The sequence below is a fragment of the Pelophylax lessonae genome, assembly GCF_965119305.1.
Source record: "Pelophylax lessonae genome assembly, chromosome: 3".
Classification (NCBI taxonomy): domain Eukaryota; kingdom Metazoa; phylum Chordata; class Amphibia; order Anura; family Ranidae; genus Pelophylax; species Pelophylax lessonae.
In genome coordinates, this window is record NC_138770.1 from 414272661 (window position 1) to 414284783 (window position 12123).

The window sequence follows — 12123 nt, forward strand, 5'->3', positions numbered from 1 at the left end:
AGGAAACTTAGACATGTTCAGTGCTTACCAGATTAGACACTATTTAAAACAAATACAGAGGAAGGGATATACTCCACGACCCCTAACTCCATTTGAGACCCTATGCAGAGAAGGGGCTAGAATACCACATGCCTTATCCTATTTGTACGCACTCTTGGGGACATCGCAGGATGGGAGACCACCTAAATTTATACAAAATTGGGAAAGAGAGTTGGAGATACCCCTAAATCAGCAACAGGTAAATAAAATTCTAAGATTGACACATAAGGCATCGATATCAAGTAGATACCAAGAGATTAATTATAAAATTCTAGCAAGATGGTATCGTGTACCAGCAAAACTACATAGAATTGATAGAAAACACCAGGATAGATGCTGGAGATGTGGAGAGGAGGGCGGAACGATGCTACACATTGTTTGGACGTGTCCATCGATAAGGGGTTTCTGGGACGAGGTAGCTCGTTTTACCGAGAATTTAACGTTGACTAAGATACGGGAGGATCCCGTGCTATGTTTACTACACGGCACGAGGAGCTCGGTCAAGAAATACAGGAACTCCTTATTGATACACCTCCTGAATGCAGCAAAAGCCTGCGTACCGGCTTTATGGAGGCAAACACACCCACCTACAGTGCAATTATGGTTTGCCAAAATCAGGGAAATATACAGGATGGAAAAGTTAACAGCAGCTCGTCTATGCATGGAAGAGCGATTCAGGTTAAGATGGCAGGCATGGTCTCAATTCACGTGTTCGGAGGATTACTTAAGATTGATAAGTTAGAGGGGGTGCCGTGGGGACGGGACGCTCGAGGAGGTCGGATAGGAGAAAAAAATAAGGAGGGAGGATGGAGAGTAGGGGGGTGGGAGGGGGGGGGGTGGGTTCTCCTTGGGAGGGGGGGGTTTCCTTTTTTTTTTTTTATTACGTTCATCGGTGTCCTTCCCAGACACCCCTCTTTGCGGTGTGCCAGTGGAGGGATCTTTAGGAGGCCTGACGAGTAACGTCAGGAGGGATAGTATGTAATGTATATAAGATGTATATAATGTAAATAATGTGTTGGAATGTTTAGGAGGAAGTTAAGTATTGGTGCTGTGAAATGGAGTACGGTTCCTCTCCCCACTGTAAAAGGTAATAGGTTAAGGGGGGATGGGAGGGGGGTTTCACAGGATATTTTTTTTTTTTTCTTTCTTTCTATATTTCACTTTCCCCTCCCTGGAGAGGAGAGGGGTCATATATTATTCACTTATACTTCCTTAGGAGGAAGTCTCACAGGATGGAACACGATATGAGTGGAACCCCCCCCCCTTGTGCTTGGGGAGCTTAGGGGGGGAAGAGCACGAATATACTGATATCCTTCCCATATTTTTTTTTTTTTTGCACCTAGAGTGCGATCACGATGGTAGACAAGTTTGTTACGGCTTGGGGTGTGGATAATATATATACAATTTTTTCGTTTTTTTTTTCCTCTGTGTTTTGTTTGGAGGAATTCTTACACTGAGGTGGGGCGTGGTTTTGGGGAAGGATATGTGTGTGCAATTATATATTTTTTTTTTTCTCTTTTTCTTTCTGGACACAATAGGTGGGACAACGGGGGGGGGGGAGGGGCCGGGAGTGTGTTTTGGATCATGAATGTATGTATGTAATAATATGTAATGTATTGAAAATAATAAAATCTTGAATTAAAAAAAAAAAAAAGCAAGTGCCAAGTGAAAGTCCATAAAAAATCCAATATCGATCCAAGAAAGTGCTGAAGTGCCTCAAAAACGTCTAAGTACTCATGCAGTGAACTATGCTCTTTACCCTTTTGTGCTAACACTTACCAGATGATGTGGACACCATAGCAGTATTGCATGTGGGTCTATCAGGCTGTGTATGGTAAGTGGGAAGATGTCATGTGTCCTGTGATGGTTTAGCACTCATGAATGGAGAGAATCCCAATAGTGTAATATGTTTTTGTTTATTCTTAAAAATCATTAAAATCACACTTACAGTGTTCCAGAGTAAAAATCGCATTGCTTAAAACAACAATACAGGGCAGTTATGCCATCAGTCCAAGTCTGTACAGCGAGGTAGATGTGGATCACAAACCTCCGCGTGCGTTCCACAGTTTTGCGCTGTGGTTTGTGATGTACTATTATACAGTATTATTGCATATCACTGTTTTAGTGTCACTAGCGTTGTCAACGTCATTTAGTGACCCACCTAGATAGAGTCTGTTTGCACCAGATTGCTCACCACCCTATCACAGTCCCAATAGAAGTTTCTGCTTGCAGCCATTACCAGTATAGCATCATAGCTGCATAAATTCTTGTATATATACCATAGTTTGTAGAGCCTATAACTTTCGCACAAACCAATTAATATACACTTATTGGCATTTTTTTTTTACCAAAGACATGTAGCAAAATTCATTTTGGCCTAAATTTATGAAGACATTTGATTTTTTTTTTTGTTATTGGATATGTTTTATAAGAGAAAGTAGAAAATATTTTTTTTCTCTCCAAAGGTTTGGGCTTTTTTTTACGTTTATATAATAAAAAAAATAAAAAAAAACAGTGGTGATGAAATACCACCAAAGCTCTACTTGGTTAAAAACAATTATATAAATTGAATTTGCATACAGTATGGCATGACCACGCAATTGCCAGTTAAAGTAGTGCAGTGCTGAATAGCAAAAAAAATGCCCTGGTCATGAAGGGGGTAAAATCTTTTGGAGGTCAAAAGGTTAAAACCCATGTTCCCATAAAAATAATAATATTATACAAACTCTTCCTTATGTTTATTTGATTATATTTTATGGCTTCATGTGCAAAAAGACCATTTTTCCTGGGTCTCCGGGCCACTCATCAATCATTGAAAGATCTCCCCCAACATTTGCACATATGACATATCCAAATGTCCTGTACACAAGGCCAAACAGATTTATGGCTGAATTACAGAGATCATTTAGAATTTTGTTAAATCATTTATAGCTATGTATTTGCCTCCTGCAAGCGTAACAGACTATTTCATATCTACAGAAAATCCACTAAGGAGAAGTTACTGAGATCTCACAATTTTAGTCTAAGAGCTGCATTGAATGTACTGGTGACAAACCCTTCTTAGTAGGCAGCTGGAAGGCACTCTGTTACCAATGCCTATAGAGAGGTAGAAGTTTGGACACAGTAAGGGGTCTACTTATGTTTTCACGTGATATTTACACAGGTTTCACCTAGAATTCACACATTTTCCAACTTAATCAAATTAGGAAAAAAATTAAATCTTGGGTGAAAGTTTTGTGAGAACATTTATAATTTGTAATTGCACCATTTTATACTAACTTTGTGTAGCATTTATGATGAATAGCTCTGCGGAGCTAGGGTAAAAGGTCTGTTTTAATGTTTTAAAAGCAAACCACCATAAAGGCAGGGCAGAGAAAGGGTTGTTGCAAGTGAAGACCTAATTACTTATAATAACAGTGTTTAGGTTCAAAAGAAGGCATTGAGTAAATAGTGTTTTAAAAGAGAAGTGTGGGTTACAAAAAAAAAAAAAAGGACAATGCTTACCTAGATGGCTGCCACAGTGATCCGATGCTGCAGTGTCCCTCATGAGCTCAAAACCAAAAATGGAGCGATCTAAGACCACTGATTGCTCACTTCTTGGGTCCGCTCTGGGCAGAGAATGGTGACGGTCAGTCACCGCACTGTGCTCTGCCCCTCGAGTGCTCACTGAAGCGCCATGCTATAGAGGGGGCAGGAGAGGCTGCCTTAGGATCTCAGCAGCACGCTGATGGTCAGGCATCTGGGTAAATCCAGACATTTTTGTCAGGATCCCTGCAGAGCTTGAATCGCCTCTCTAAAGTCAGCCGACAAGCAGGGTTTAGCTTGCTGATGGCTGAATCTGGTTCTTAAGTAGTGCACTTAGTTCTGCACTCCTGTGACCCATAAAAGACGTATGGCCAAAAGAGCTTTGGCCATACTTCTCTTTTATGATGCAGTTTTAGGATTATGATACAAGAATCTGATTTCTGTATGAATGAGATCCCCCTTACCATGCAAATGTGCTGATAGAATTATTAAAATATGTTATGCCTTTGAAGGATTTTTTTGCAAGGTCAAAACGTATTGGTTAGAGAATTTTCAGCTACATCTACCCTAGATATGTAGACTTTGATACAATGCACCCACACATTTTAATTAAATTCTGACCAGAACAAGGACGCTTATTTTTACATCTTAAAGCTAATTATATCTTAAAGACAAACTAAATCTGAATAAATACATTTTAATCACCCACAGTGTCTAATATGCACATATTTTTGAATTTTGGTGGGCTATTGATTTTAAATGAAAGGCGTGTGAACTCATTATTGTGCAAGCCAGATAACATCAAATTGAGACCTATATGGACTTATTGATTCTCACCTTGTTTAGGGTCATCAGGCACAGAAACCTCTGGTATGTAGAAGTTTGGCACGGGATAAGATGAAAACATTGGCCAAGGATACGGATCATTTCCCTAGAAGAAAAAAAAAATCACATGCATGAAACATATTCAGCAGATTAATAGCTTTTCCACACTTCTACTGTACAAACCGAATATATTAATTCAAGCAGTATGTGTCTCCAGTAACTGTCAAAATGACTGCTATCAAATTAAAAATACATTAAGTTACAAAGTTAAATGCTGTACTTTGCCATGATTAAAAAAAACAATAAAGGCATTAAATTCTATGGGTGTGACAGATTTATCACTTATAACAAGTATCTTCTGAAAGTGGTGTTTATCAATGTCTTCCCCCCTCCTTCTTTTTTCCATTAAAATGAAGGTAACAGCTTTCTAAAGACACTATGGGCCTGATTCATAGTACGGCGAATTGGCGTTTCGGCGTGATTTTGCGAAGCGGCGATTATTTAAGTCTGAAATTGGCATTCAAAGAACGGCGGGCGGAAAATAGCGCCTAGTGTGAGATTCATTAAGATGCAATATGGTCAGAGCGCGACTTAAAACCACGCCAGCTAAAAGCTCGACTAAAGTTTAGCCAAATTTTCCCCTGTACCCCCAAAAATCCCAAATCACTGTGGAAGGTGTGGAAGTCAATTTGGAGATGACTTGCGTTTAAAAAATCTCAAAAACTGACTTAGAAAGAGAGATATCTGCGAAAGTGTGGAAAGGTTAAACAGCTCCTCCAGCCGCGAGCTGCGAACTCGCGAATGTGCGCATGCGCAACGTCAAATTGGCTCAAAAAATTTCGCCAGCGCGATTTTGGGTCAATTTTTTTTTGAATACCGCTTGCAAATCCGCTGTCTCGCCCATAGAAAATGGCAAAAACCGGCGGAATTGGAAAAACATGCACACTTCCAACAAGGGATCCTTTAGTAAACACCATCACATTCCATACACCTTTCCTGCTAACTCCGAAATCATAGCAGTCAAATCTACAGTGTTTATATAGAACCTCCACATTCTCTGAAAAAACCCACAAAATATTACATTGGGGAATTGGTCGTCAGATAGAAAAAAAATAGATGTAAAACATATTTCAAAGAAAGATTATTAGCATTTCACACATATCAAGGAAATGTCACAATTTTGACAATATTTTATGTGTTTCCAAAGAATGTTTTTAGAAATATATTGCAAATACTACCTTTTCTTCCATATGGGTATGGCCAAGTGTTACCATTTTACTACACATTTAACTGAAGGTATATATATATATATCCCTTATACTTGGCTAATTAGCAAAGTATGCCCAACAAACAAATAGAGCTTTAGCTCACAATATTGCTACATATTGACTTTATGGGGCATCTTTTGTATTTTGTTCATGTCTTTGGATTAAAAGTTTGCTGATACACATGCCTTTTTCAAACATGAACAAAATTAATGATGTCAACATTTGGAGGATTGGAGATATCCAAGTGTTGCCCATACAGAGGGCACCTTCCGGATTCGAACTTACAAACCTACAGCAGGAAGGCAGACTCCCTAATCATTGTGCTATTTCTCAGTGAGCGTTGGGTGTTTTCCTCATGCCGTCAAAATGCTCACATGGGAACAGGGGCCATTGAACTGAATAGGATTGGATTTTTTGCCTGTTTTGGGAGCTGATCCTTGAGCTGGACAAATCCCCCTCAAACGCCCCCAAACGGGCTACGTTCACATGTACGTGTTTGTGGTCTGTTTTTGGGGCTTTTGTAGGTGATTTCATATAACAATGCCTGCCCAAAAAATGCATGTCAAAACGCCTGGGAAAACGCCAGCCAAAATGCACATAAGAACGCCTGATATAATTGCCACGCCAAATTTAGGGATGTTCATGAGTGATGAGTCAGATTGTTGGCTTACATATCTGGTCAATCGTCACAATCTCACTTCTCAAATCCCAAAAGGTGTGTTTCAATTGTTTCCCTAAATATATATTTCTCTCTCTCTCACGTAATTGTATATATATGTATGTATTCCTGTATCTAAACATTCTAAATAATGACTAGCAAACTTCAAGAGAGAATTTTTTCAATTCACATATACTATACACACCTACATACATTTCTATTCCTCATTTCTATTTCCCTTGTTTTGGCAACTGAGCATGCTCCAAAACACACAGGATACACACAGTTAATTTTTGGACTGGGCGTTACCATTCTGGGTGTGTTTGCTTGGATTATATATAGCTCACTCAGACATCAGGAAAGATTTGACCTACGAAGAGGTCCAATATATTTGTGTGTCACATGTTTTATGGGTAACATTTTTGGCCCTTTGTTATTTATGGAGGTGAGATTTGGCTGTGTTGTGTGTTGACTCTCTGTAAGTATTTATTGCTGTTAACATAATTCTGTCAATCTGCACATGCATCTGTTGATTATGGGCTCTTTGTCGATGTATATGGTCTAAATGTTGTACAAAGGTTGTTTTGGTTTGAAAAATACAAATGTAATAAACAGCATGTTTCCAATTTTTTTTTGAAAATGTCTTCATGTGTCTAAATAAAGTTTTCTGGTGTCCACAAATGTATGTATTTGTATTTCTTTTTCTAAGTTAAATCTGCTTAATGGTTGTGTATGTTCACTATTCGCGAATTCGCGAATATACAAAACCGCGTTCTCACATTTATACATGAAACCGGAAACGAAACTTTTGCTGCGTGCACACGTTTCCGGAAATTGTCCAGGCCCTGTCGTAAGTGTGCATCATGGCTCCTGCACTGTTTACAGACGAAATCGTGGCATTTGTGTGTAAGGTAAGGAGGGGGTGTGAGTGTGCAGGGTGCGGGATGGGGGATGGTGGCAGGGTGGGTCGCTTATCTAGCGGGTGTGCAAGAAACTTTTGGTCTGCTGATCTGCGCATGCACTTTCTGCCTATTAGACGTGATCTAGAAGCTTCCTGTTATAGAAACTTCCTAGATGTGAACCTGTTCCCTATATATATATATATATATATATATGTATGTGTGTATATATATATATGTGTATATATATATATATATATATATATATTATATGTATATATATATATATATATATTATATGTATATATATATATATATATATTATATGTGTATATATATATATATATATATTATATGTGTATATATATATATATATATTATATGTGTATATATATATATATTATATGTGTATATATATATATATATATATATTATATGTATATATATATATATATTATATGTATATATATATATATATTATATGTATATATATATATATATATATATTATATGTGTATATATATATATATATATATATGTGTATATATATATATATATATATATTATGTGTATATATATATATATATATTATGTGTATATATATATATATATATATATTATATGTATATATATATATATATATATTATATGTATATATATGTATATATATTATATGTATATATATATATATATATTATATGTATATATATATATATATATATTATATGTATATATATGTATATATATTATATGTATATATATGTATATATATTATATGTATATATATGTATATATATTATATGTATATATATATATATGTATATATATTATATGTATATATATATATTATGTGTATATATATAGATGTATGTATGTGTATCTAAAAAATATATATATTAGACAATATATATACTATGTATATATTATATACAATATATATACATTAGATACATTATAGAATGTTATATACCATATATTAGTGTATATAATAGGGAACAGGTTCACATCTCTGAACTTTCTATATAGATATAGATAGGCATACCCTGCTTTAAGTACACTCACTTTATATACAATCGTGAGTAAGGACACAGCTTGTTCAGCTTGCCATGACACTGCTCACAAACCATAAGTGACAGGGATAACAAACTTAGGGAGCAACGACAGGGTACCCAGGTACCCAGGACTACACCATATCCATTTTGTGGCTGGCCAGCTTGCCTAGGTAATCTATCATGTCATAGTCCTGGATCCCCTTAACATGCTCCCACATGGTTTGGGAGTAAGGCTATGTCAATGTTGCCAAAATTTACAATGGAGCTGGTGTATTTTCATGCATCGAGAAAAGAAAAAAGGTATTGCTTCACTTTAAGTACATTTTCAGTTTCCATACATGCCCTGGTCCCATTGTGTACTTAAAGTGGGCTATGCCTGTATATAGATAGATTTGATTCGTTTCAACTTTTACACAAAATGAAACCCAATTATCTGTGACAGATTGCTCTGACGCTTTGGAATCTATCTAGATAAAGACAAATGTATTGACCCTTTTCATATATGCAAGATTAGAAACATTATATTCCCTAAATGCATAATGCAAAAAATTATTGCCTTACATACATCCATACACACTGCAAGCTCGGCCCCGTTTGTCTTGTCTGACACTCTTACCATCATAAGCTGGATCTGCACACAGCAGCTAATTGGTTCACCTGAGATGGAATCAGTGATCACAAAAATCTGGAATGGTCATGTCTTCAAAGGATTGCCTTGAACAAATCACCTCTAAAAGAAACACATGAGTGTATAATCACTTGTCTCAATGGATCACATTCCCAACAGACCCATCTCACACTGCCATATGATAATGAATGGGGGTGTCCATTGCAAGTTAAATACACCCCCAGATCCCATTGCTTTGTTAATTGACAGATCTAACTGGAATATGATGGCACTGCTGTGAACCACTATGCCATCAAATTCTGCTGGTGACCTTTAAAAAGGATTATGTGTGATTGTGTGGATAATTATGCCACCTTAAATTTGCATCTCCCACATACCATGTGCAACTCTTGCAGGAATTGTGAATCAAGGATAATTCAGCACAGCTTAATGAACAGACACATTGAGGAGTGTAGGAACACACCGTCAGATTACCCGATCACACTATGGGGTTTTAACTCCTCCATAATTTTGCCACTTTGGAAACCAAGTGCTTACTTTATGTATACTTTTTAGACGGAACTACAATTTCTAGTAGGGTGATATCATTGCATGAGATTTTCCCTCACTTCCTGTCTTAGTGTCACCAAGACAGGAAGTGAGGGGAATATCACTGTGGGGAAATAGCTTGCAATTGTTGCCTTATAATGTCCATAGTATATATAAAAGGAAAGAATTGCTGGCTGTATCCCCACGGGAGATTCCCTCACTTCCTGTCCTGGTGACACCAAGACAGGAAGTGAGGGGAATATCACTGTGGGGAAATAGCTTGCAATTGTTGCCTTATAATGTCCATAGTATATATAAAAGGAAAGAATTGCTGGCTGTATCCCCACGGGAGATTCCCTCACTTCCTGTCCTGGTGACACCAAGACAGGAAGTGAAGGGAAATCTCCTGCAATGATATAACACTGTTACATGTTCTAGTTATGTAGCAAACTTAAGAATATACAAAGCAAACATCTTTTTTTTTCCATTTTGGCAAAATCATGGATTCATTAAAAAAATATCTTTGTTTGTCCCGTGGCTTGCAGGAAAAACATTTTGCCTTGATTCCACCATCAACACAGACAGGGGAAACCCTCCTGCGGAGCCATTGTGTTCTCCTGGTGCTGCCCCTGCCAGGAAAACACAGTGATTATTGCTAGTGGCTACAAGAGATGCTAGCGATAAGTGTGTGTAAAATCTGACAGACTGGTTGTACGTTGTCCTCCAGGTGATCGACCAATCAACTTGGGTACCTTCAGCCTGGCCATACACAGTTTAAATCTGCATCTCAAATGAAGCAATCCCATTTACATATAACACTCCATAAAGGAGAATTGAGGGGCTTATCAGGTCTGCGTCAAAAATTAACAGCCACACCCAATCAGACAGCTCGTGTTAAAAGGGACCTGAAAAGCAATCTGCATGGCTTGCTTTTCCAAGCATTGGCTAGTTTAGTGAGCCTGGACTAATAACAGTCACTGTAATGCTACCCATACTGCTGTCCTTTTAACATGGTGACAAAAGTTGATACCTATGCTACATGTGTGTAAAGTTACTTGCACCCTGCTAAATGGACAGCAATAAGGTTGTAAATACAGTGACTGCCTGTCCCCCCTGATGGCGGCCCTGGGTGTGTCATGAAAGGCCAATTGAGAAAATGGCTATATCATGTAGAGGAAATCACCAGTGTGGGGCAACCTATGTCATGGAGGTAGATTTGGACATCGATGTATATGTATCACCAGAAATGGAATTCTTTGTTCTACAATATCTCAAAGACGACCTAGCATGTTATTTGAAGACTGTACTATTTTGGACATACTTGGACTCAAACATACACTGCTCTTTCCACAGCTCCTCCTCCTCTGGGGGTATGATAAAGTTTATACGCATCTTCACCAAAAGCACAAGATGATGTGTCGTCTCCGGATGAGGCTGCAGCGGAGATTTCAGTTCCAGGCTGATATAGTGGATCTGCAGCGGGCCTGGAGTGATGCCAAAAGGCGCTCACCCAGGCTCCTGCTAAAGGCTGTGGAGCAAATCTCCGGTAAGTAAAAATATACATTACATGTGACCAGATAGGTTACAATTTTTTGGGTAGGTGGACATGTGTTTAGCTATGCAACAACACTAATACCAACACCCCCCCCCCCCCCTCCCTCTCGCTCCTACCTTTCCTACCTCCATCAAGTGTCTCTTCACAACCTTTAATACTACTATGTACATTCGTATTTTTTATGTTTTTTTTTTTCTTCTGCTTCTAGCCAAAGCGGACGGACGGCACCCTCTTGTGATTTTGGTGAAGAAGGGGAGGAGGAGGACGGCCACACTCCAATATGCAGTCCGAGGCAGCGAGCCCTTTGAGCAGCTGAAAATTGTGGATCGTAAGTAGAAAATAAAAATGTTAGAAATTTCTAATCTCTAATCACATTTTACAGAGCCCCCTTTACATCGGAGTCTCCAGACTTACTACACTGTAAGAGGGAAGTGTGAAGACTCTGATATAAGGAGAGTTTGGGAACCATTATTTGAGGGGGGAAGCTGGGGACTCTGGTGTAAAAGGGAACTCTGTGTTCCCCAAAGCTCCCCCATACATCTGAGCTTACAGAGACCCTCTTACACTTCCCTTCCTCAGTCCACCACAGTCAAGGGCACAACAAGTCCCACTGCAGAAGGCTACCTGCTTGGACTTGTAATCCTCTCTGTAGGGGAATGAGGAAATACTGCCTGCTATGCTAAGACTTGTAGTGCCCTCTGTTAGGGACTAAGGATTCCTCAGTCCTCAACATTCTAGGGCACTATAAGTCTCAGCATAGTGGGCTGTCATACCTCAGTCCCTCACAGCTCGGGTCAAAAACAACACAGTTAAACATCTAAAGGACAACTCCAAACAAAACTACCAATAATGGACAGAGTCCATATGCTCTATAATGTCAAAGACCCGCTACCACTCACCTTCCACCTCTGGTGCTGTCATTGTGTAGGGCAAAGGGCTCCATCTACACCATGTTTGGCTTTCATGTCAGATAGGCAGGACTTGCTCAGCTCCACTCTCTTCCTTGGCAATTGACTCTGGCGTCATTGTGGATCTTTCCTCCTCTAGAAAACCCCCAGGGGCCCTCTCCTTGTCCCCCAGCCACCCAGGGCCTTCTTCTCCTCCTCCTCCACCAACCATTTTCAGACTCTTCCAACTTCCCTGGGG

At 38.7% G+C, this 12123-nt stretch overlaps 1 protein-coding gene across 2 annotated transcripts in view; it reads right to left on the reverse strand.

Annotated features, from left to right (window-relative positions):
- Positions 1–12123, reverse strand: part of TBC1D32 (TBC1 domain family member 32) — a 532407-nt gene that overhangs the window by 146885 nt on the left and 373399 nt on the right. For both annotated transcript variants that reach the window (XM_082249090.1, XM_082249089.1), the window contains exon 26: positions 4402–4495. In XM_082249090.1, the coding sequence (XP_082105216.1) occupies positions 4402–4495 (94 nt within the window). The remainder of the gene's footprint in view (positions 1–4401; positions 4496–12123) is intronic.